We start from the raw sequence: 25,598 nt of genomic DNA on the forward strand, positions 1-25,598 counted from the left end.
CCAATGACTGATTAGATACCAGCCAGAAGAAAAATTAGGTGGATTTCTGTGTTGGTGCTCCCCTAGCAGCATGGGCTACAACCCATGAAGAGCCAAAAACCCGAACCTCTCCATTCTGTGGCTCTGTGAAACTTCTGCTGCTGTGCTTCCCCGATGGGTTGCCATGGTGGCTGATCTCCTGGAGGGTACGAATGTAGTGATGCCAGTGTCTTCAGTGGGGCTGATGGAGGTCGTGCTCATGAAGAGAACTGGGTAGGTTTGTCCAGTAAGCTTTACTGGAGTAAGAGAGAAGCTGCCATCACAAGCACGGCTCTGGGGCCCACGCAGGGTGGAGGTACCTGTTTCTAAGCCGATAAGGTGAATCCCTGCAAAACCTGTGTGTCAATCTGCGTTTAGGATCGGTGCTTGCAGGGAGCAGGATCAAACCTCAGCCTCACGCAAAGAGTCTGGGAGGAGTTACTGTGGTCCCTCAGGGAGACCACCATGAACAGAAAGCTGGTGCTGCCCTGACCAAAGTTTCCTTTTCTGTCAGTGCTTTGCTCTGCTATTGCACTGCTGAGCTCTAGGACCAACACCTTTAATGCTCGGCCCAACAGTGCTCTTCTCATTTGCAGTGCAAGATCAGTGCTACTAGTGCCATGAGAAAAATCATTGCAACAAAGGGAACTAAAAAAAGATAAGTTTTATATAATGAAGTTCCTTTGCTCTCTGCCTGTTGTGGAAGATGATTGTCATGGAAACATTTTTTTTTCAGAGAGTAAATATATTTTCTGTGAATAATGTCCACAGAGCTAAGGGAGAAAACATATTATTTATATATAAAAACTTCATTGGAGACACTGTTTTCCTGGCTCCCAACAGTTGTAAATGTTTTAGCTACTGTGTTTTAAAACACTACAATGGCGAGTATTACCTGGGCCTCAAAAGCAGTGGCTCTTGGGTTTTTGTTTGTTTGTTTTTTCTTCCTTAAAGCTATAAAGCTATATTGGTATTAAAGTGCTTTAAATCAGGGACACTTAGCCTTCTGTAGGTCCAGTTATGCATTTGATCACTAAAAAGGGGACTGTTTAATATGAAACACATTATGATCAGGAAAATGGGAAGCGGCATTAGCCACCAGGTTTCTCCTGTAGGGATGGGTGTTGGAGGGATGTCATTTGGTATCGCTTCTCTGCTTTTGCTTCTCCACGCGTAACCTGAGATCTTCATCCATCTCACTGTGACAGAAGACGTTTTCAGCATGAGGAAGGCAAATTATGGTTTATCAGAAGCAGCTGGACGGGATACGGTTCGCTTGCGACCGAAGCATCAACTGTGCCTTGCCATGCCTCAGCTCTGGTAGCTGCTTCTTGTCCTGACAGCCTATTAGGGCCACATCTGGGTGGAGAGAACCTCTGTTTTCCAGCAGCTGTAAGCTGGCCTCCTCCATGAGGGGCTGTAAGTAGCCATCAGCTTCCGTCGATGTGAAGTAAGGACCTTGCTAGTTTGAATGGGTTTTCCATCTGCCGCAGTGACTGCACGTCAGGCTCCCCGAGCGCTTGTGTGACAGGCCCTGAAAAATGTCTTTTCCTGTTAGCTGATCGTACCTGGAGTTCAAAGAGGTTTCATATTAAGTGCTGGGCGGTGTTTCAGCATGTCGGTCTTACCTTATGAACGGGGGTCAAAAAGCCCTTTTCTGAAAAACAGCTAATATTTAGAAAGTGATACTCGATGAATATTTTACATGCCGATGGCAAGGCAAACCCATCTGTCCCAGGCATTCAGAGACACGCTTTCTCCTTGCAGGGGATGTCTCCAGCCCGGAGGCTTTTTTTGACAAGCTCATAAGGATTTCTTTTGGAACTTCTTTAGTGCACCCTCAAGTATCTCTGCGTCTGGCTTTCTGCCGCCACTACTTCCATCAGTGTCTGCATAATCTCTCTTGACTTGTGTAGATATCTTTAGAGGCCAGGGAGGTAAAAATGTGCTCCTCTCCCTTGGGGGATGCAGTTATGGCTAGCCCATTAATTAGTTGACCAAGACAGCACTGAAAGGTCACTGGAATTGATTTCTTTCCACCAAAGGCAGGACAGATCCCTTCCATGACCCACTCAAGACAAGCCATGCGTTCCTTGCTGTGGATGGGGCTGTGCTGTAGCCGCGCAGGTTCCTGCTTCCCAGGCTGCCGGGCTGTGCTCTGACCCTGTGGCACCTGCGCGTTGTACAAATCTTGCTGCTTTGGACATATAGCACCAAAGAAAAATGTAATTTGTGGGGGTTTCTTTTCAGAGCGGCTGGGTAGGGGCAGAATTGCAGCACCCGCCTTGCCTCAAAACCATCTCCTACTGGTCACTGTGCTCTAGAGGTCTGGCCGTTTCAGGTGGCAGAGGTGCTAGCAGGTAAGAATATGTCTTTTTTTTCAGCTGTTTGAAAAGGGAGCGAAGCAGAAGATGAGAGGGAAGGGGGCAGCTGGCTATATGGAAACAGTGGAGCAGAAGTATGTCCAGGAAAGGATAACAATAGTTGCCCGTGAAGTATGGCATGAAGTTACCTGTAAATACGATGTGAAGTAAAAAGAATGTTGAAGAGAAATATGGCCAAGAACGGCTCTCCTCCAGTGAAGCTGAGCGCTCTGTGGAAATGGACCACATCGGACAAGGCATTAGTTGTGTGTTAAATCAGCAATTACCTCCGCTCTGTTTCCTTCCTTCCTGACTGAAGTAAGAGGAAAGGGGAGAAAGAACTGCAGAAGTAGGCGAAATGCCGTACCGCGTGGAAGAGCACTAAAGTAGAGCGCGAGGAAGCCCTGAGGAGTCCATGCACACAGCCTTGCAATATTGGCAGTCTTAAAACCTTCATGCGGTCTGCCCTTGCTCTTAGCATAGCAGGAGCAACCCTGTAGTATGTCCTTACAAACACCAGCGCCTTGACACGTGAAAACTCTGTCTCCCCTTGGAAACGCTAATTTGATTGTGCCGACACAGTTGGCAGCAGAGCCGTGGGTGAGTTGGGCTGTCTGCAGCAGCATCAATATTTGCATGACTCCTCGTGGCACTTCATGTCTTCTGCGCTGGGAAGCTCCAGCAAGGATGTCAGAGAGAGCTTGCAACATTTCCATCCCTTGATGTGACTGCTGACAGCTCCCAGAGTGTCTTGCCTAGGTCAGCCCCCATCCTCCTGTGTCGGGCCTTGTCCCTCGCCGCTCTCTGCAGGGACCAGAAACTCTTTGTGTATGTACAGGCACTGAAGCCCAAAGGGATCACAGCAGTCATCCAGCCTGACTTCCTATAGAAGACGAGCACCAGTATTCTCTTCAGGAGTATCTGTATCAATGTTTTGTTGAGCTATTGCATACTTTAAAGAGAGGGAGGAAAAATTCAAGATCTACATTCGTCTCTATAAGATAAGATGTTTCTAGTATTACTTCACCACACCTAAAAAAACATGGATCGCGTTTATACCCTGAGTTTGCCCAGTTTACCTTTTGGGAAGTTAATTTTTATTTTATTAGATTAAAGAGCTTTCTGCTATCAGAAATCTTTTCCTCGTGTAGGTACTTGCAGAAAATCATCAAGTCAGTGCTTAACATTCTCCTAATTAAATATTTTGAGCTTCAGTCACTTACTACAACAAACAGTTCTTGGACCTGAGACTGTTCCTGAAGCTCTTTTCAGAACTCTTTCCAGATTTTTAACATCATTTTTTAATTACTGGCACCAGAACTGGATATAGTAATCTAATAATAGTCCCCAGTGCCTTGGACAGGTGTAATTAATACCTTTTCTTACTTTAACAAATACATCCTGCTTATGCTTTGAGGGATTATGGTTAAGTTGGCTGTGGCATCAAGAGGGCTTATGTTCATTTGCTTATCTAAAGTACTCCTGAATCCTTTTCTGCATTGCTGGGTACTGTCGTCTTTGGGTTGTAGGTAATGGTGAGATTTTCTTTTTATCCCCTGGCGATTTTATTCTTTCCATTCAAGCTACCTTGAATCTGAAGTATTTGAGTGAGCATACTCAGAGCTACTTTCTTGTTTAGAAGAGTTTATATTTCTTCAGGGGCTGATTTCAAGCTTTCCTGACTGTGTCTAGTCTGCCAACAGAGAGAGTGGCCTCTTGCCTACTGAGACATTTATCCTGTACTCGTCTCTACAGCAGCTGGTTTTATGTATTGCTAAGCTCAAAACTCTTGGCTTATGCTGTCAGAGACTCAGAAAAAAGAGAATACTTTCACAGAAGTGACTCCTCTCTACCTTTTTTGATTGCTGATTTTACTAATGTCAGAGCAAATGCAAAAGAAAAACTATATATTCACCTGTCCTACAAAGAGCAGATACAAAAACTATTAAAGACTGAACATTGACACTCAAATGTGAAGCAAAGCGATAATACTGCTTGTTTAACATAAAATCTCAATGCATCTCTGATTGTGTAGCTCCTGAGCAGCCTTTTCACAGTGCATATACGTGCACACACATGCACGTTTAACTCAGCCTCTGTCTCCCCTATTCCATTCGTAGCAGGCATACAAGGCAAATATAAAAGATGTAAGATGGGCATCACTGAATGGTTGTCCTTTTCTATCCTTGATATATAGGACAGGCCTTATTCTTGTGGAAGAGTCTGCCTTTACACGTTGCTGTGGGTTTGGACGATTGCTGGCTTCCTTGAAGTGAATGGCTAAGCTGTAAGTGGAATGGTTAGCAAGTAGTTCCCTTTTTTGTGACACTCGGAAATGCTCTGTGGTTTTCTTTGAAAGCTCTTCTTGAAAGGTGAATAGGATGCTAATGTTTGTTAGGGAACTGGGAAGCCAAGCAGGACAGCTGAAAGGAGTCCCACCAAAAATGCTGCTCCAGGAGCCTCTTCAGACAGTTCCTCTGAATTGGGTGGTATGGGCCACGAGGTCGTTTGGCAAATGCCTAACATCAAGCATGTTACCTTTCCGACAGTTTCATTGTGTTCAGTCCCATGGAGAAAGTTAAGTTTGTGTTTCTGTGACAGTGTCTTGACTCATCCGTGTCTGACGGTCCTAATGGAGGAGCTGTGCTTTCTCTCTATCCTGAGTGGGACATGTGTGGTCCTTTCTGAAGGTGTACAATTTATTAACTTCTGATATGCGTTTGCTTGGATGATCCTTTTCTTTAATGGTTTATTTCTTAAGATATTGGAACTTGCTATATAAAAAAGTTATTCCTTTGCTGTATTGTAAAATTTGCTAAGCTGTAACAGCTAAAGAAAAGAATAAATGCTACCCAGTGAATAAAGTTGGCATTTTCTAATCCTTGGATTCAGTTGTGAAAAGCAACTTCTTATATGCCTGGCTGGTTGGTTGCCCAAACTGAGATACCCTTGAAGGGATTGCTTTCAGGACTGTGCTGACAATTGTGCAGGCTTCAAAGTTAGGTCTGTTTAATATGATTTGAATTGACCACCCAAAATCACCAGCCAGTTTTGAAAACTAAGCTCAGATTTTTGTGGTGAGAACAGTGGTAAATACAAAGCAAGCTGCAAGTGATACCAGACAGCTATCACTGAAAGGAAGGAAGAAAAGAAAATTAATTCATTGCTTGAGCCTTCTTGGGGACTTCAATAAAGAGCTGGAGATGGGCTTGCACTAACAATGGCTGTAGAATATCTACATGGTCTGGCTCTTTGTCTCGATCTTCTGGCTAAGCTTAAACCAGACCGTAAAGATTTGTGGGTTTAGGTGTAGAAGTCCAAGTCTCAGGCCTTCCCACCAACTGTCCCCCCAGCTGCAGCCTGTAGCCTGTGGCTCTGAACATCATCTGAAGGGTCAGAGTGCACCAGGCCTCCCATGGCCCTTGGCCCAGGATGGTGCTGAGAGTTGGCACTGCTGCCTGGCTTGGCATTGTCTCCAGCAGGTCTGCCAGAAGTAGACTCTGGCAAAAAAAGAGGAGGAGGGAAAAAACAAAAAAAGGAATAAAAAGAATAAAAAAAAGGCAGAGAGGTTGTCCCTCCAATAGTTTAATAGTCCCTTCTGTAGTTAAAGTTGCTTTTCTTGTGCTATGTTGGTCTCTTGGCCAAATCCCACAGTGCTTGCTGGATTCTTATTCAATCCAGTTTCCTCTCAATTCAGCTGGAGCTCCCTTTGGCAGAGCTCTGCAGGAACTGCCTTCCTGCTATTTAAAGTTAGGAGAGGATTTGAAGAAGGAAACGATTCAAGTGGTTGGGTAAGTGGGGAAAACTCTTTAAAAAGTCCTCAAAATGTCATACCCTGATTTTGCAAGGTCATGTGAAATCTTCTGTTCTCTGTAGTGTTAAACATGTTATAACATTATTTGGCAGGCGGGGCCATTACTATGAAGCTGTTCTTCTAGATGTTATTGCAAGCTTCTGATGTGAGTATTTTTCAAGACCTCTTGACTTTGACTCGGCAAACAGGCCATTGAGAAAACCCATTTTCTGGCAAACAGGAAGGCTTGCTGCCATTGAGGTGCTTCCTTCTGCCAAGAGAGAGCCTGTGCAAAGACATCTGATCTGGCAAGCAAGAAACGTGAGGCTTAACTCAGACCTTGGTTCCCCAGGTGCTAACATACCGTGTGACTGAAGTCACTGCAGGTCATATGGTTGTTACTTGTTTTTTATTCAGGTGGAATCATGATGTGTCTTGACTGGTCGAAGCTTGAGATTCACCAGGGAAAGCAAGGTAGAGTGATAGATGTTTTTACTGTAAAACCATGGCTTGAATAAAGCTCTTTGCCGCTTGGGGAGTGGGGGGGAACCACCAACCAAAAAAACAGAAACCCAATTGCCTTCCATCAGTTTTGTATGTAGTTGAAAATAGGTTCTACAGCAGGCTTGGATCCCCCCTTCCCACCAATATTGTTATGTTTTTGTGTTCAGCTTCATCCTGGTATCCAACATTTGGTTTCTCATCAGCAGTACACTGCAGGCATACTATGCCTTGAATTTCTTATTGAAGCACAACAGGAGTTGAAAAATACGTGTTTTCAAAGCAGACTTCCAGCACCGAGGAGTATTATGGAGGGTGAGCCCAAAGAAAAAAAATCTCTCAGTAAGACTGAGCCACAGTCTGACAAAACGACACTGCTGCAGAGCCGTCAGGCAATGATCTAACTAGACCTTTGCATGTCTGCTGGGTAAGCAAGCATCGTTCCCTCACTAACAAAAGCACTACTTCTTGACCCGTGATTTTTCCAAGTGTCACTGGCAGGGTTATAAATAGCCAGCAGAAGGGGAGGGGGAGAAGATGACTTTGACTTATGCGCACTGAGCACCTGGAGGTTCCTTCTGCCTGGCGCAGCAGACCTGTCACCAGCTCCCTGGGCTCGGTGTGCTGTCGGGGCGCTGATCTGAGGAGCTGCCCAATGCGAAATGTGCCTCTTGCACAGACATATGGATGCTACGCTGGGGCATGCTTATGATGTGTGTGAGCCACCTTCCATGCTTTGTTTCAATTTCATATGTTGAGGCATGACTGTTTACAAAGAGGATGCCACATGTGTTTTCTCTGGATGCAGCAGTGATCTAGCAACCAAAGCCCTGGCTCCCAGATTTCTCCAGGCAACGTTTTGTCCTTTAAACTGTCTCTTCTTGCTTTTTCTCAGGGCCTTGCTGTGACTGTTTTTGTGCAGTTTGGTGCCAGTCAGCCCCCCCCGCCTCTCTCTTGCAGATTCACAAACCCTCCTAAAACACTAGCTGGCAAAAATCCTCCGCCCGTGTGTGTCAGATGCGCGCCTTTGTTTGGGTGATGACACGTGCCTGTATTTGCTGATGGTGGTTTAGCTGCTTGGTTCTGTAAGCAATGTCACCATCTCCTCCAAGGATCTGTGGAGAAGTGTGGTGCTTGCACTTCCCCCTCACCTCCACTTCAGTACACTTTAGCCCAACCTGAACTATTTTAGTACGATGATCGAGAGAAGCAGCAATTGCTCATATGATGTGTCACACCATAAACTTCAGGAAAGTAATTCATTTCAACAGTGTAATTCTAGGACTCGGGAACCAAAAATATGGCCTATTACTCATCTTTGTATCTCATAACACAGAATAACCTAAACCATTTATTTATTTACACAGCAAAGGTTTAGCCAAAAACCAAGAGCTGAATGTCAAGAGCCACTGTTGCTACATATTCAGAGTAATTACTTGCTTTGTCATTTATTTTTTTTATTTCTGTGCCAAAATTGGCCAAGAATTTAAGTCAGGAGACAGGCATGATGTAGACACAGAGAGCCCCTGCTTGAAAGTTGTGAAAGCAAAACTGAATAATTGACATGTCTTGAGTAGGCTGTGAAAGCTCGAATGTGTTTATTTTATGGTTACCTAACATCTACAGTATTTTCTCTGCTGAATGCTTTTTCCTTCTGCATGAATGAAATTTTCAGGTGTACACACATCTACACTGTACAGGAGGCTGCATATATTAAATGCATCAGGGCACATTCGGTCTTCACTTACCTTAGTCTAACTCTGGATGAACTCAAAGTCAGGGATATTTAGCTAAGTCAGCCGTGGAGTACCTGAGTGCAGAGTTGGATCCCTAGATTTCCTCTATATGCTTCAGAGTAAATTGTAAATCAGAGGAAAATCCAAGAAACTCAAAGAAGCAAAAAAACCTCACGGGAGCTCTGCCTGAGACTGCTGACCTCTTTGCACAACTCTTGTACCGTGGGATGAATTTCATTTAAGAAAGCAAAGTGATTCTACAAGAAAGCAAAAGCAAAAAGAACTGTAGTGAGAGGGAAAGGGTGTTGACTAGGAGGGCAGGAGAATAAGTGAAAGGAATAGTAAGGAAGAAGACTCGTGAGGAACAGAGAGGAACAAAAGCTAGAAGCTATTGTGGAGAACATCCATTTGAAAGTTGATAGGCTGCTTGTCTGTTTGGGTCAACTACAGTTTTTTTTCTTTAGATATATAGAGGTTTCTTTAAAGACCCTGACTTTTGAATAGTCCCTGAGACGGAGAGGGGGGTCATCTGTATGAGATACTTCTGGGGTGCCCTGTGCTGCAGCACAGACCTAGGAGAGGACGCAAGATCCCACATATGTCTGATCCAGGAGCAAGCAACGTTGCACTGAAGCTAGTTTCCTGCCTGGTGTGGGAGATGCAAATCTGCCGTAGCCTTACCTGGTGTTTTACTCTTCTTTTTCCCCTATGCAAAGCTGTTGCCGAAAAAAAAACTGTTGTTTCCACCTTTGTCAGCTCTATCAGCTGTGCCATTGGATCTCTCAGACCCAATGCAAGGGGCTTTGAAGGGGGAAAGGTAGCTTGGAGTCGAGGGTGGGTCTGAAAGCAGCTTCGCTTGTCTGCTGGGATAGGTAGGGAGTCTGATCAAGTATCTGTCAAAATCAAGGAGAAAATTTGTCCTTAAGGCACAGAAAGCTAATTCTTTGTGACAGTGAAAAAGTCATCAAGTAGTCACATAGTTGGCTCTGTCTTCTGGGTTCAGGTGATTGACCTCATCTCCACAGCCGTGCTCAGCCTGGGCAACAGATGTGCACATGGGTAGTAATGTGCTTTTTTTTGGTCAATGAATTGGGGATGACTTACTGATATGGATAACAGATTACTGCTCCATACTGTTAATACTCCATGTTTTGTATCCTGCAGCTGCGGAAAATACTAGCTTTTTTTAAAAAAAAATTTTGCAGAGATTGTGTTGTGCTGCCACCAAACAATCTGGCATCTCATGGTTCTGTAACCCATGAATTTGTTTGTCCTCACCAGAATAACTTATGTGGTTTGCTGTCTAAATAATCCATGCAAGCCTCTGCGTTCGCAGTTCTATCACATTAGATGGAAGAATGTACTAATTTAAGACTGTTTCCTTGGTGAATCACCTGAGGCTTTCAAAAATGGTGAAGTTAGGCTCTGATTTACCTGTTGTTTTATCTTGCAACTAAATGATCTTTCTTTAATGTGACTAGTCAGGAATGTAGCTTCCAGGCATTTATGGTCCTGATGCTGCTCTGGGCTTCACCCAAGCAGCTATATCTTGTGTGTGGTGTTCAGACGTACCTCTTTATCAAGGGTATTTCATCAGAACGATCTTTTCGCAGCAGAAATGTATCCAGCTAATAACGTACTCAGCAATACTGACTTCTGGCTCTTAGGATGGACTATAAAGTCCCAACTCCTGTAGTTGTATTCTTAAATTCCTTTGCTGATAAAACCTGACTTTGATTCAAAGCGTTCATGTCAAAGGGTATGGATCTATTTTTGTTGTCATGTTTCCAGACCATATTTTTTGTGGCTTTTGTTCTCTAAAGGAAAACCAAAATGTTTGCTAGTTTAACCTTTCCCTTGCTTGCAGCAAAAAAATAAAGGTAAGGCTAGTCAGACTGGGAGCTGCCATGTGCTTGATATGTGCTTGGCACTTTCTCAAGCTAGGAAGGTGGCCAGATATGTTTTGAATAAGTTTGTCTCCCTGTTGCCGAAGCCCACCAGCCCGCAGTACTGTGGATTTGTCACGATGTAGTTGGCCATAGTTGAAAGTGAGTTTGCTGTGAGTAGTTAGTTTGTCGGCCGTGAGGAGGGATGTTGTACGAGCTGGAGATGGAGGGAAGCCTCTTGGGCTTGTGCTGCTGTCTGTGTGTTAAGGCTAGGGTAAATAGAACTGAGGTTTTCCCCACATTTTTTTATTCCTTCTCATTGTGGGAGTAAGGTAATACAGGAGATCCTCCAAGGCTAAATCAAGGCAGACAGCAAAGATGCAGGTTCAGCATCTTTGTGCCTCCGTCTGGGGGGACAGATGTGGCGTTTTCTGTGCGTCGTGTTGGACCTGTACCCATGCAAACAAGACTCTTTCGCATCATGTAAAATTCAGTGTCACGCAGGAATACCGAGCACCGTGTTTCCCCCCCACTCATCCTGACAAACAAGCAGCTGTCACTTGGGTAATGATGGGTGAGCTGTGAGGTCTGAGTGCGTGCGGTGAAGGACTTCCTTTGTTGCAGAGCTCTGAGGAAATGAGGAGCCCGGGAGGAGGATTTTGTGGTGCCTTTTGTTGCTCAGCCTGGCACAAGCTGTTAAATCTTTGTCTGGTGCAGATGACCTGGAAGTCTGCAGCACTCAATCTAAATAAGAAATCTCAATAAGTGGCTATAAATTTGAGGCAGAAAAAGGCAAATACTTTTATTGTGGCTATTTAGCGAATCCATTAAAACAATAAAAGGAACCAGATTCTTTAGGCATAGAACAGAGCGATATCCTAGCCAGTCCCATCCTTTTGTTCTCATGTGGCGTTCTGCACCAGCAATGAGAAGGAAGGCACTTGGATAGGCGCTAGCATGTGCAGTGTTGTAGATTGTGGTACAGAGTCTCCTTAGTTTTACTATGGACTTTCATGATGGGCTTCTGTTGACTTGGACAGCTGTGAGCAGATGTGCCACTGAGAACTTGCATTAAAATAAAAAAGTTTTGCCTTCTTGGATTTTGCGGAGTTGCTCAGTTCTAGAAGTCACAAGGGGATCATTTTTCATGTACATTTTAAAAGAAGAAAAAGAAGTGTGCCGAGATAGTGGTACCAAAAATGATTTGTTTTTCATAGTATGTTTTTAATTTGTTTAATCATGCAAAACTAACACCTGTCTATAGTTTAAGAAACTTATCATGGAAGCATATAATCTAAAGTCATATATCCAAAGCCAGGAAAAGCCAAAAATGACACTTAGAACTTACAAACACCAGCCTGAAGGCTTTCTGGGAAAACAGATAAAATAAATGCCCAGCATTAAGTGTGCTAAGTGTTTGGATATGGTTAATGAAGTTGTCTCCTCTCCTTTGTTACCTGTTTCCTTGCAATAACTTATTGTCTGTCATCATACAAGGGAATAAAGAAAGAAATTGTCGGTGGGGTTGGAAAAACAGCTATTTCTGTGACCTGGGCAGTTGTGCCTGAAACCGTGGTGTATCAGTTGAGACTGACATCCTTTTGATTTTTTTTTGGAGGTTATTTATACAAGATTAAAGCAATAAATCATCGGCGTGACCGCTAACAACGCCCTCTCTTCTGTTTTTTCATTAGGTGGCAGTGAAAGTAATTGACAAAAAAAGAGCCAAAAAGGATACCTATGTCACCAAGAATCTGCGACGGGAAGGGCAGATCCAACAAATGATCCGCCACCCGAATATTGCTCAGCTGCTGGATATACTGGAAACTGAAAACAGCTACTACCTTGTCATGGAGCTGTGCCCTGGTGGCAACTTGATGCACAAGATCTATGAGAAAAAAAGACTTGAGGAGCATGAAGCACGCAAATATATCCGGCAGCTTATCCTGGCAGTTGAACATCTTCACCGGGCAGGAGTAGTTCACAGGTAATCTTAAAAAACCTCTCTGGTAAAATTTATCTAAGAGCCTCTAAGTGGTATTTTGGCATTTATTTGTATAGTAAGGAGACTTCCTTATAAAAACGTATTCCTTACGGCTTTTTTCGCCGATCTTCATGATATTTTTTAGATGTTCATATTTTAGAAAGTATCTGCAGAAAGCACTTAAGTGTGTAGCTTCAGGTGAGCGCACGGGAGCCATGCTGACTCCATGTCCTTAAAGGTAAGCCTGTGCTTTGCAAAAGTAGGGCTCTTTCCCTGCAAGTAGCGCTATTTTGCCTCTTCAAAGCTCTGTACCAACATTAACTAATGAATCATTTCACTGTTTCTTTGAGGAGGTGGTTGTGTCTGTTGTTTTACTGGTGGAAATACAGTGGTGTAGGGAGATGAACTGATTTGCCCAAAGCCTTGCAGTGACACAGCTGGGATGAAGCCTGAATGGGACCATGGAAGTCCCTTGCTTCTGCTTCTCTGCTCTTTCCATTTGTTATATTGCCCTGACAGGACCTCACAAGTTTGAAAACTGTACAATGCAGTTTGGAAAAGTACAATGCAGAGTATGCAACCCTTCAGTTAATCTCTCAGTGTCATCTCAGGAGAGATCCAGAGCTGTTGCAATACATCACTTTCTTTCTTTAGGACCTTTGTTCAATCGGTGTATAAGCAGGATGTGGATCTCCTTGCAGGAGTATGCTGTGGAGTTAAAAGTTTACCTGGGCTCCAGGGAAAACAGGACAAGCTCATCAGAGAGAAGTCTGCAGAGGGTTGCTGAATAAGGAGTCGCTACCTCTGCCTGAAGTCCCTGAGCAGCAAGTAGAGGCTGGGAGAGTGCAGGTGGAGGTATCACATGGGATTGCCTGTCCTTCTACCTTTCTCCACTTAGGTGCTCTTGGCTGCTATAGAGACAGGAGGACGATGGGCTGGGTGCACCTTTGGTCTGTGCCAGTATGTCTCCTCTTCTGTTCTTAGGTGTATGTATAGGATATTGTCTAAGAAGGAGGCTCTGCTTTCTATATTTTGGCCAACTGGTGTTAAGTCTGGACTCCCACATACTTCCCGTATGATGCTGAGCAAGTTGTGTAGGCCCTATCTTCTTGGGTTATGTAGGCGTGTTGTAGGAGCTAGACACCTAAATACTTTTGGGGACCTGAGTCTTAATTTCCTCGGCTGCGCTGACTGTGTAGAAGATGGAGAGATATTGTATACACCCGTCCACAGGGCTGCTGTGCAGGCAGCTGGCAAACTGCCTGAAGGAAGCCCACAGCCAGCTTCTCCAGCTGTGCCCAGCTGTGTGCTGAGCTGCCTACCACTGTGCAACGCTGTTGGGTGCATCTGGCTTGGTGAAACTCTGTGCGCTCTGAAAACTGCTTTTTTTTTGTCTTGAATCTCTGCATGTTCCTTGTGATCCATTAGGGATAGGTTCTACATGCGCATACAGCCTCGGGTGTACTGAGGTCTTATATCAAGCTAAACATCTGGTACCACTGTAATATAAATATTTGAGCAGCCACCAGATCTATTCTGCAGGTTCTCTATCAGCAGCTAAACTGCTGACCTCTTTAAATTATTAATCCCACAGTTTGAGGCATGGAAAAGGAAGAAGTCTACTTATTGCTTTAAGGTATCAATTGATATCTGGTATGTACAGAGAAAGAGGAAGGAAAAAGGTCAAAGTTTCTGAGACGGACAGAGGAAAACTCGGCAGGAACAGATGAGCATGTTTAGCTTTTAACAGCAGTATCGAGTTCAGCAGCAGCAGCAGTTCCTCCCTCTGAAAAATCCACCCTCTGCACAGTGGCTGAAGTGCTTAGGGGGGTTGGTAGGCTTGGCTTTGATTCCCTTCTTTTTCAGAGAGGATTCAAATACACATTTTGTACAAAAATAGCTCATTCACTAGGTACAAGCTAGAATCAACAGGGTACTGTGGTGGGAAGAAGGCAAGGCTTTGAGGTCCAGAGAGAACGTGAGCCCGAGTTCCCATACGGATGCTGCACGCTCACAGCAGTTTTGGCCCTCACCCCTTCTTTTCCTTTGCTGTCTCTGAGGTGTAAGCGCAACTCACAGAGACTGAATCATGAGGGACCTTCATGAGCAGAGGGAGGAAGCAGCCCTGGAAATACTGACATGCTCTGCTGCAGCTGGCAGCTGAGCCTGTCCATCCAGCCCCGTGGCGTCTGGATTAATCCTTACCCACAAGGCAGCATACTCCATCCACTTCTATTTCTCAAATCATAGCACAGCACAGAGCTTGTTCTTGGGAGTCTTCTGTCCGGGTAATGAGCAGGTCCAATTCTACTTAAACTGATAAATGTGACAGAATCACAGGCAGTATATCTGCAAGCATATTCTCTAGCTCTAACCATCAGTGTCTTGACCTTATTTTGCAAGCAAAGTATGTAGAGCAATGCAGAGATGCAGGAAAACACACTGGTGGCATGATCTAGATTTATTCTTCTGGCTCTCTGTGAGCAAGAGAGGGAGAAAGAATAATAGTTACTCCAGGAGTTGTCCTTTCAGCATACTTGGGCTTTTGACCATGGCAACTCTAAAAACAGGACTACTCAATCGGCAACTGAAGAGGGGGCAAAAATAGTGCAGAAATCTAATTCATTCTCACCCTGGATGAAATGGCAATGTTCTGTTGTTGTTATTGTTGATATTTTTAAAGCAGGTAAAAATAACAGCACTTTCATCTGTGTGGTGATCTGTGGGTGTTCGCACTCACTGTGAGTGAAACAAAAGACGGTGTCCTAGGCCAGAAAGCAGTCTGCTGTTTGTCTCTCTCCAAATGCTTTCATCATTCCCATTGAATGGGGCAGGACATTGAAAAGTGCTCACTGACTATTGTATTACAAAAGAATCATTGGTTTTGTCTGCATTATTCAGGGAATAATATAGATGACTTACCCTGTTCTATAACTCAGGATGAAAAAAAGCCAGGTGAAATAAGTTGCATGAAATTTGCTTACATTATTTGATGAATATCACTCGGTATGCTTCATGACTTAAAATCAAGACTCTGATCTTTGGACAAGGGCTGGGACCCAGAACTCAATGGAAATGCTTCTGTTATGAGGCACTGATGTGTGAATGGCCTAAAATTAAAAAACTTCAAGAAACCTCATTTTATTTAGAGAGGTTAAAAAAACCTACAAACTCATGTTTGGCATATAGTTGGATTTTAAATTATAAATATTCTATCTGCTACGATGGATGAAGACTGCAAGTTCCTGAGTGCAGGAGCTACATCTTTGGTGAGGGGTGTCCAGGGTTCAGAACTCCTTGGCTGCTCGCTGAAAAAAAATGCCGCTATTCTATATATAATTTCGTGTAATCATTTGTGTTTCATTCCTTCTATCAGAAGAGCTGGTTGGTTGCTAAAAATATACTTGCAAGAAGCTCAGCTGTGAATCAGGTAGGAATATTTATCTTTCCCCCTGACAGAGGAAAACAAACCCAAATGGCAGTATCTGGTGAAGCTTTCTCTTTTCAGAAGGTGTTTACATAGGCCTTCATGCTGTCAAAAAGCAGGATGAACAATAAGCCCCTTGGGAGGGTAAGGACAACAGAGAAAATGAAGTGAAAGCCTTGGTGCTTGCCATTGCATCCCACAGGAAATTCTCAACAACCCTTTTAAAGTAATTTTAACAAAATTCAGTCCAATTCAGTGCAATTACTGTCAGGATGTCAAAGAAAAGAATTTAATAATGTATTGGTAGCTAAGATAGCTTTCTGTATTCCCCCTTTTTCTGTCTTTATGGCAGCATGTTCATACCTTCCACTGCCATTTTGTAATTAAAAGCAGATCAGGAGTTTGAAAGACACACACGAAAAAAAAAACCTGAGTTTTTGAGCGGAGTTTATATATTTTTCCATGGTCTCCTTCCCTAGCAGAGTAAGGTGGTGCCATATGATCCAGTTGCTCAGGGTGCTACAGGATTCCTGCCTTGGTACCTGCTACTTTGACGTGTTGGCTTTGATAACTTCCATCCTATTAATTTTAAGTGCCAGTACTCTGGCTGCTGATGCAATATTTATGACAGATCCTGCACTACAGAACAAAGTCTCCTTTTGAAGTGCAAAGCTGGTTTGTCTTTCTATTTTATGTCAGATTTCAAAATTACCTTTGGGCATTCTCTCTTGGAGTACTCTGCTGTAAACAAACTAAACATTGTTTTAGTGAAGACAATAGACTGAGTTCCTCTTTTTACAGAGGCAAATACATTGAATTCAGTGACATTGTGACTGATGATAGGAGAATCAGGCTCAGTAAATAATATTTTGATAACAAAGCCTTTGAAATGTATATTGACGTGATGATGAACCCAAATCTCTGCAACCCTTCCAGCTCACCTCTGGCTCTTGCATGGGGCTAGACAGTGGGCTTGCGGGTTGGTAGTTAAGGAGTGATTTTTTGTGGTGCTGTTCTGATTAAAAACAAGATGCAGGAGACAGCAGCCAACCACTGCTGCTTTGCAGCTGCTAGCTGATAGAACCTTCCTTCTCATCCCTCCTCCCCCAGACAAGAAATGAAGTGTGAAGTGCAAAAACTTCAGTTTTGCTGTCTGATGCCTGCAATGGCACTGAATAAGCTGCTTTTCTAAAGCACGCTGAGCTGACAGCTGAAGCCTGGGGTAGCTCACTCAGTGAAGCAGGCTCATGTTGTTTGGTGGAGTCACTGGCTGGAGTTGGGGTTTCCAAAGTGGTCTGTGAAGCTCTAAGCAAAGCCAGAGAAAAATCAGCCCCGTCAACAGGAGAACAAACTCCCAAACAAACCACCCCATGAAGCAAGCATATTTTCAAATACGGGGAGCAATGGCTGTATGCTGCTAGCTTCACACGCTGACAAGGCATAAATATATGCTGATTCTCCGCATTGTGGTAACACAGCTTGATCTTTCTTGAGTGTCTTCAGTATTCATAGATTTGACTAATGTGTACCATAGTTAGACACTCTCAACGTCATGGAACTAAGCCCTCAGAAAAAGGTAAAAGTTTTCGTTCCTCTGGTTAATTAATTAATTATTAAATTAGTTAAATAAATACTTCAGTGGTATTTAAGCAATGAGGGTGCACTCTGGTATGTTGAAGTTTTTCAGCAATGAATGCCAAAAATTTGCTTAAGGAGAAAAAAAAAATAATCCTTTAGTCCCATTTTTTGAGGCGCCAAGACAGTAAGGAACAAGATCAGATTTACCTCAGGAGGGAAACTGAAGGTCTCCAGCAGCTACGTTTCCTCTCCCCACCTCAACCCCACGCAGCATGGCACATGCTGCTCGGTGCATAAGGGAGTGATTGTCCAGCCTTTCCAGTCGCAAAGAATACGCGTCCAGCTCCAGCAACCCGTCAAGGAGTGCAGGCCACATGCATAATTGTGAGGAACCTCGAGTCTGCAGGGACCGGCATGTGTACCTGGTGTTCAGTGCTTTGGGTCTTCACATTGACTTCAGCAAGGGTTTCAAGTGCTGTGTGTGTCGTAGCTGGTAACTCGCATTCTCTCTTGCAGTTTCCAGCTATTAAAAACATGCAAAAATCTCTACTGGCCAGGAATAAATAAGGTGGTATGTTTGCTTTTATTTGTTAAACCATTTGTGGTATAGCGCATGAAATTCAGGGTTCCCTAACACTTTGGGGTCCAATGATGCTCTTTCTCCATTGCAATGAATTAATGTAAACATTCAAACAAAGCAGCAACTCAGATGAGCTCTCTCTTGTAGAAAATAATTTTTAAGTTTGGAATGGGACAGAACTGACATAGTAAAGCATTTAGGAACTTTGGGGAAATCGGTCCTGTCTCTCTGTAGGGTGAGCTGATACATAATTGGATTGCACCACTGCACTTTTTGTTAAAAAGAGGGTAATTGGTGCATTGTTTAAAGTCTCTTAAAGTATTCACTGAATAACCCTTCTGTCCTGACGACACGTATCTTGTCCAGACACGCAGGCTGTAGTTGCACTTCTGCTGTCCTGGCCATGGGTACCTGCCATCTCTGTGCCCCGCTGCCAGCCTGCTGCAGGCGATCAATGCTGCCCGGGGGTCCTGCCCAGTGCCCGGCCAAGGGTCCACATCTGTGTAGCAGCCAGTTTCTCCAACTGTGGCTTAGTCTGGGGATTTTTGGTTTCATTTCATACAGCTTTTGTTTCACGTTTCGAAGGCTGGTTTGCATGGAATCTTCTCGTTAGGTTGTATCAAGGAGTAACAACCATGTTGTTACACCTTGGTGTAACAGCAAAAAAAAGTGCTTTCATACGGACATGGGTTGACAAAAATGTGGTGCATATGGGCTGTTAGATCAGTTACCACTTACCGGCAAACCTGCTGAGAATAGACATATGGGTAAACATCTTTAATTAACCAGGTCTGATTGCACTCTATACTGAGGCTATATTTAAATTTTTATTTTTTTCCACTGATAACTTTAACATGTCCTGTAATATTTACCCTTAGGGGTTTTTTTTAACCTTGAATCCTTTTAAATATCTTTTCTTGTGTTTATTTTTAGCCCTCCTGTCACTCATTTATTATTCTAATTGCCTGCATGTCTTTTCTCCTCAACTTACAGTTTTCATCTCTCCATTCCCTTGCCTTTATTTTTAAAGTCTTACCTCTTCTTAATGTTTAATATACTCAGAGCTTCCTAATGGTCTTTCTCCTTGCTTTGAGACATTGTACTGAGCATTGCAGTGTATGACCCAAAGCTCCATGTGCTTCTGTTGATTTCAGTTTAGTGGGGGTTTTTTTTGGTGGTGGTTTTTTTTTGTTTTTATTTTTTTTTGCTCTTTCCCATACTGGTTTTTTGGCAGCCTCTCCTGTTAAATTCCTGGCCTCGATATCTTTCTGGAGGCTAATTGCACTGTCTGTGAAAACCTCCACCTGCGAGCCATAAAGATGCGAGATGTGAAGAAATAAGCCCTTTTTTGGCAGTAGGGGGAAGCAGAAGTGGGTTGATCCAGAGTCATCTGGCAGGGCATGTTGTCCTTGTACCAAGCCACTTCTCAGCATTGGTGGATGCCCTACAAGGGAAGCTCCTTTTGAAGGACGCAGGGTGGTGGGTCTGCAGAGCTGTCACGACACGTGGAGTCTCCCACGGATGAGGAGGGGGATGCTGTGGATGCCAGCCGGGCTCATGGGGTGCACAGCCTGAAGCCGGTGCTTGCCCTCAGAGCAGGAGCAGGGCTGGAGAGCGGGCTCTTTGTAGGCTGGGTCTTGGTCAAAATACGGCCAAGTGTGGTTACATCTCTGCTGTGATATTTGAAATTAGCTGTCACTTCCAATGTGTCTGGTTTCCTCAAGTCAACACACTGGGTTATTGCCAGAGGAAGCCCAGTGTTTGGCTGGGTGCTCTAGGAAAGCCTGGATATCGCCCCTGAATACCTCAAATTTGCAAAATACTCTCCTTCGATAGATTTATATAGTGTTTCCCCTGTTTCTTTTTACACATGAAGGAAGGAAAATCTGCAAGAAATGCTCACTGGGGTGTAGAAACATCTGTTCAATTTGGAGAAGGTCCTTGTGGGTGTGTTGATGAAGCGAGTGGCATCCTACCTGCAAGTAGTCTTCTGCCTCAGGTTGATTTGAAACACAGCATGGGCATAAAATGAATTGGAGGGGAATGTTTAAGAAAGGCTTAGAGTTGGTCACAGCTATTTTTCTTTCTTTCCCAGATCCTTACTTGTGAAAGTGCTTTGTTTGGTTGGTTTGCTTGTCGTATTTTATTAAGCCTTACATCTTCATCTGTAATAGAGGCATCCTTCATTCCTCCTTTTGCCTTACAAAGGCAAAATACCATGGATGTCACTGACTTCCCATAATTATAGCTGATGGCTTTATTATCCAGTTTTTTCCGAAGCGTGCTGGGAGAAGCATCACTGCCCATCTGAGCTATTGATATCCTGGCATGCTAATTGTTAGAAATATTTTATGTCTGGATGGGGGAAACATTCTGGTGATAAAGACACAGCAAACTGCTAGAAGTCATGGACAAGTTGTGTAGCAACCTAAATTATATTTTCATGTTATACTTAATGCTTAGTCTGTACAGTTTGGGGCTTTGGGGTGTTTTTGTGTGTGGTGGTGGGTAATCTCTAGGGTATTTTTCTTAAGTAGAACATGATTTAGGAAAGCACAACCACATTCTTAAATGATGAAAGGGCACATGTGAAGTGAACAATGTACTGACATACATGTCAGAAGAAGGGTTGGTCGTCTTGTAGACGGAGACCACTTTCATTTTACCCTCTCTCCTGAAACTGGTCCGGGCTCTGATCTGTGCAGTGGCTCTGTGGGGTCAGGCAGGGTGGCACGGTGGAGAAAGCACTAATGTGGCACTCAGAAAAACTGTGTGGCTTCTTCTCTCACAGATTTGTTACTGGTCTTCTGGATGACATTGGGCAAGTCATTTCATTCCCTCAGCCTCAGTTTTCACCTCTAGCGTATGAGAATACCAGTGCTGACCACCTCTGTAGGGCATTTGGATGCCTGATCCCCAGGGAAGGGTGATTCTGGTCTCCTGTATAGTCAGTAGCAGAGGACAGATGTTTGACTCTTCAGACCTCTGCAGAAGAAGGTTTATTCTTCAGCTGCGGCCAGTGAAGAGCCTTTGGTTGTGAAGAGTAATGAGAAAGTGACCTCCAATTCCAAAAACATATATTTGAAATGTTTCCAGTGTATAAGATCTCTGCAAACTTTTAAGTACGTGAGAAATTTGAAGAACCTGATTAATTACAGGATGTACTGACAAGTGTTTATAAAGTCATTTTGTGCCTGAAGAATAGGTGTGAAACTGTCTATGAAAGCACTGGTAATTTTGGAGAGGAGAATGCATGGGGCTTTCTGCTTTGGATGTGGAACTGTGTGTGCCACTTTCTTTATACACGTTATTATATATGAATCTTGTAAATACACTGATGAGAGTGATGGGAAGCTGCTTCATTATTTTGGAGGCTCACTCAAAATATTTTATTTCTTTCAGAGACTTGAAGATAGAAAATCTGTTGCTAGATGAAGACAACAATATCAAGCTTATTGGTATGAAATGAGTTTGACAATTCCAGTAATTAAAATTGGTAGTTTTATACAGAGAGTTTTTGAGACTTCATAATCCTCCATGTGACATGCTAGCATTGCTGCAGAGAGGAGCTGAGAGAGTATAGATAGCAATCAAGCTGTTCCTGACAGCATCTTGTGAAAAAAGTGTTCCGAATAATTCAGCTTTAACTGGGTATGGGCATAATCCTTCATCTTTTAACCAACAGCTTTCATATTCAAATTGGGAACTTTTTAAAGAATTAAAGAATTGACACCACAGAAGTAATTTATTTTATTATCTTGATAACTTTGTATTTACTAAGGGTTGGATTCTGCCCCCGTATGCATATGCTTACGCTGAAGTCAGTGGGAATTACACACATTTTTAGCAGCTGGCAAAATTTGCTCCTATATTTATATTCGTTAAATTTGCTTCCAGCACCCTATACCAAATTGGTTTAGAGGGATGTTAAAAAATAAAAAAGATCAGCGCTGGAGTCCTGATTGTATCTGGGTATCAGTTGTACCGAGCACTCGATTCATTCAAGTTGTACAGACATTGTAGATTAATCATTGGTGGGTATAGTCTCTCACTGCCTTTGCATAACTCCCATTAATGTTAATGTGGGCATTGAAAAGAAAACATGCCCTTCATAAAAAAAACCCCACACATCTGTTTATATTTATCTCCATGCCTACACTTTTGCCAACAGCAGTGTCTGTGGTTGCAGACTTAAAAACTCGACTGACTTTCTTTCTTCAAAAGGTTTCATCATCAGAAAAGTGATGAAAAACACAACATTCAGGTCAAATGGACACTCACCATAATGTATAAAGCACATATGTCTCCAGACAAACAAGAGGATGGTTAATGACATCTGAAATACTCAAAATTTACTTAGGGAGTTCAGTCTTTGGAAATACTACCACAACTTTTAGTCATTACTCTGTAGCAAATCAGCCGACTCTGGGAAAGTAATAGCAAAAGAGAACTCTGCATTACCTCAGCTACGGGTCAAGAGGATACTGATACGTTACCATGAATCATTCATCAGCAATGATGGATACCACCCATTATCTTGATTTAGCAGATAAGTGAGACCAGATGGTTTGCAACAGTGCTATATGAACATGTGATAGATCTAAAGAATTTCTATAACTTCCCTGTTATTGGGTGTTTGATTACACAACAGTATGTGAACTTGACATCCAAACCCAGACCTAATCAGATGATACATGTACAATTAAAACTCACATGCCAAAAACCGACTTCAGAACTGTTACTGCAGTTTCATTTGCTTCAGTTGCATACAAAGGTCTCCCCACAGTGGGTGGTGTGGGAAGAATAGAGAAAAGAGACAGTTCGATCTTCCATAGCTTCGCTAGCATTGAAATAAATTGTCCTCAGGTCTGCAGCCTGATGTTTTAAGCAAAGCAGATTGTACACAGTATGTATTTTAAAGCAAAGCAATTAAATCCCACCGTCCAGAAAAATAAAGGTTGTTTTATTAGTAATAATTTCACTGTAAGTAAAAACAGATTTAATATCACAGTCAGCTCATGCCGTATCTCACTAGCAACGCTGGTGATCTCTGGTGGTTCACCCTGAAGAAGCAGTGCCTCTGTCCTTCGTGTTCTGTCTGCTGTGCTTGCGGGGAAAGCTGGAGCGGGGGCTGCCAAAATCGGCCTCGGGTCCTTGGGCAACCTCTCCTCACCAACACCTCTTTTCCAGGTGGTAGCAGAAGCAGAACTTGAGCTGCTGTGCAGCTTTCCATTGCCACCAGGGTTTCCTAGGACAAGGAAAATTTTCCAGCAACCGTCAGTGGCTGGTGGAATAGACCAGATAAATTATGGACCAGAGAATTTACTCCTCTTCCTCTTCCCTGCCTGTTCCCTCACTCAGCTCATTCAGCTCTTAGTACAATATTTTATGTAGTGTGTCTTTCTAGAAACATGATGCATCAGTTGTATCATCACATAGTCCTGCCCAGGAAGGTTCTTCAGGAGTGAAGAACATGGTTTGAGGAATTATCTTTTCATGCTTGGGAGAAGAGATGTTTAAGCTACAAAACCAGCTCACATTAACTGCTTTGGGGTGGGAGCTTGGTCTCTGTGTCTTGTGCAGCAGCAAACACACTAGTACCTGAGAAATATGTTGCTCTTGTAATAACTGTGAAATGAAGAAAACCAACCATAAAGGAAGAAGAAAAGGTGAAATGAAGATTAAAAATGTACCAGCAAGTGACATTGAAAGTTCATGCATTTCAGTGAGAACTGAATCCCTTGAGTCCCTTTCTTCACCCAGGTGCTTAATGGCACCTTGCTTTTGTTATTCTTTTTAGCAACGTGACAAGGTTGTTTATAATATGTTCTTAGACAGTCTTATTAGAAGAATTCCCTTTGCTGTGTTAGGTGGACTTATTCCTAGCTGTGTGTTAAGTCTCAAGTCTAAGAACATCAGGACTGGAAAAGCTGGAAATAATTCACTCCTCTTCATCTACCAGCCCATGGTGGTAGGTGTCTGAGAAAGATGCTTTGAAAAGCCACGCAAAGGCCATGCGAAGTCCTTGTCATCCTGCTTAAGGACCTGTGGCACCAAAAGGACCCTGCCAATGTGCAGCTCTGCTGAGCTCTGTGGAGTTCTGCTGGTCAACCTTGCCCACAAGCTCAGTGCTAAGGCTTCTATTATTTAATAACTCTTTCCCTATTCCAACTGCCACAGCTTCAGAGATAGCCGTATATCCATAGCTTGATGCTGATTTTCTGGAGGCGTTAAAAGAGTAGTAGTGTAATGCAAGACTTCGATAGTACAAACAGTGGGGGTGGTGGAGTTTCCATGTCATAATATTTACATTGGAAAACCAAGTGTGGCCTTTGATCTGAATTCTGTAATTAGCTCGGCTTATTGAAAGGAAGCCTAAGACAGAGGCAGGAATGGCAGTGAAATTCTCAGTGCTGGTGGTAATACCATTCTTATAAAGATCAGCAGTGCATCCTTGATAAAAATCACACTGCAATCATGATGTGTTGCCACAGTGTTATCAACAATATTCTGATTTCTTTTGTGAAAAAATCCCTGTCCCCAATATGCATGTGTTTGTGCGCATTCTGCATTTCAACAGGCACTAGAAAAAAAAAAGCAGAGTACACCAGCCTAGATTAAATGCATGAGCTGAAAAAAGTGAATAAGATGTTGGTAGTTTAAGCAAATAAAATAATGAAAACTTCTACTAAAGTATGCCTTCATTGACAATGATAAAAGGATGCAAATTTACACCGTCCCAGAATATAGCCCTTATATACTTTGTTTGTAAAGCATTATATTACAGTCAAGTAATTTTGAGGTGGTATGACACAGTCAGGTAAAGACCCTGAATAATACCGTGTAGAGATATTATTTCTAGGAGTTTTAAAAAGTATTTTACAGTTGACATAACCCATCTCAGGCCATAGCTAATAAATACATTAATTAAGTAAACAGATCCTCTGAAGTGTTTGTATGAGCCCCACGGATAACACATATCTAACAGTGATGATTAAGCAGTGTCCAGAGACAATTGTTTTCCGTCGGAGTCAGGGAAATTCTCTTGATCCTTCCTTCCATTTTGACAATATTCTCCAGCAAAACCCCTTTCAGCCTCTTTGGATGTTTGAAAACAGTGATTCTTGTCTCTCTTGTGCTTTTCTCGCTCTCAGAGATGCAGCCAGTCGAGTGGAAAGCCCTGCGCAGTCATTTGGGCCCTCCAGCTCACATAGTCATCTTTATAATTGCATATTTTTTAAGCATTATTTTTTTTGCCTGCTTTTGTAAGGGAACAAGGCTTTTGTGACTGCCCTGTCAGGGCACATCTGATACCTTGAGAAACTCCTGTCTGATTTCAGCCAAATTTAACATGAGGTAAAAGCTAAAGGACAGGCCATTATTTCAAGTCTTATGCAAATAAGTAGGCAGATAAGGGAGAGAGACCCAAATTAATGTCTCTGTGGAGACAGAGTATTGCATGGGCTCAACGGTTGCCAGCTGTATTTGGCCTGCAAGATATGATGCTTTTAGCCCATCCAGGCAGGTGGGTAGCACACCCAGAAATACGCTGTTTTACGAGACACATGGATGCAAGACAAGTCTACAGGAAGAGGATGCAGCAGTCTGCTTCTCCTGACTGCCTCATTTTTGTATGACAGTTTTCGTTTTAAACACACAAGCATTCTGGGAATTTTTAAGACGACTGGATCAAGAAAAAGCAAGGAACAAAAGAGATGTCAGTGTTCTTAAT

At 43.1% G+C, this 25,598-nt stretch overlaps 1 protein-coding gene across 1 annotated transcript in view; it reads left to right on the top strand.

Annotated features, from left to right (window-relative positions):
* HUNK (hormonally up-regulated Neu-associated kinase) overlaps positions 1 to 25,598 on the top strand; it is a 57,913-nt gene that overhangs the window by 7,492 nt on the left and 24,823 nt on the right. The window contains exons 2-3 of the mRNA XM_068395184.1: positions 11,992 to 12,284; positions 21,269 to 21,324. Coding sequence (XP_068251285.1) covers positions 11,992 to 12,284; positions 21,269 to 21,324 — 349 coding nt within the window. The remainder of the gene's footprint in view (positions 1 to 11,991; positions 12,285 to 21,268; positions 21,325 to 25,598) is intronic.

The sequence above is a fragment of the Nyctibius grandis genome, chromosome 2 (assembly GCF_013368605.1).
Source record: "Nyctibius grandis isolate bNycGra1 chromosome 2, bNycGra1.pri, whole genome shotgun sequence".
In the NCBI taxonomy this organism is placed as follows: domain Eukaryota; kingdom Metazoa; phylum Chordata; class Aves; order Nyctibiiformes; family Nyctibiidae; genus Nyctibius; species Nyctibius grandis.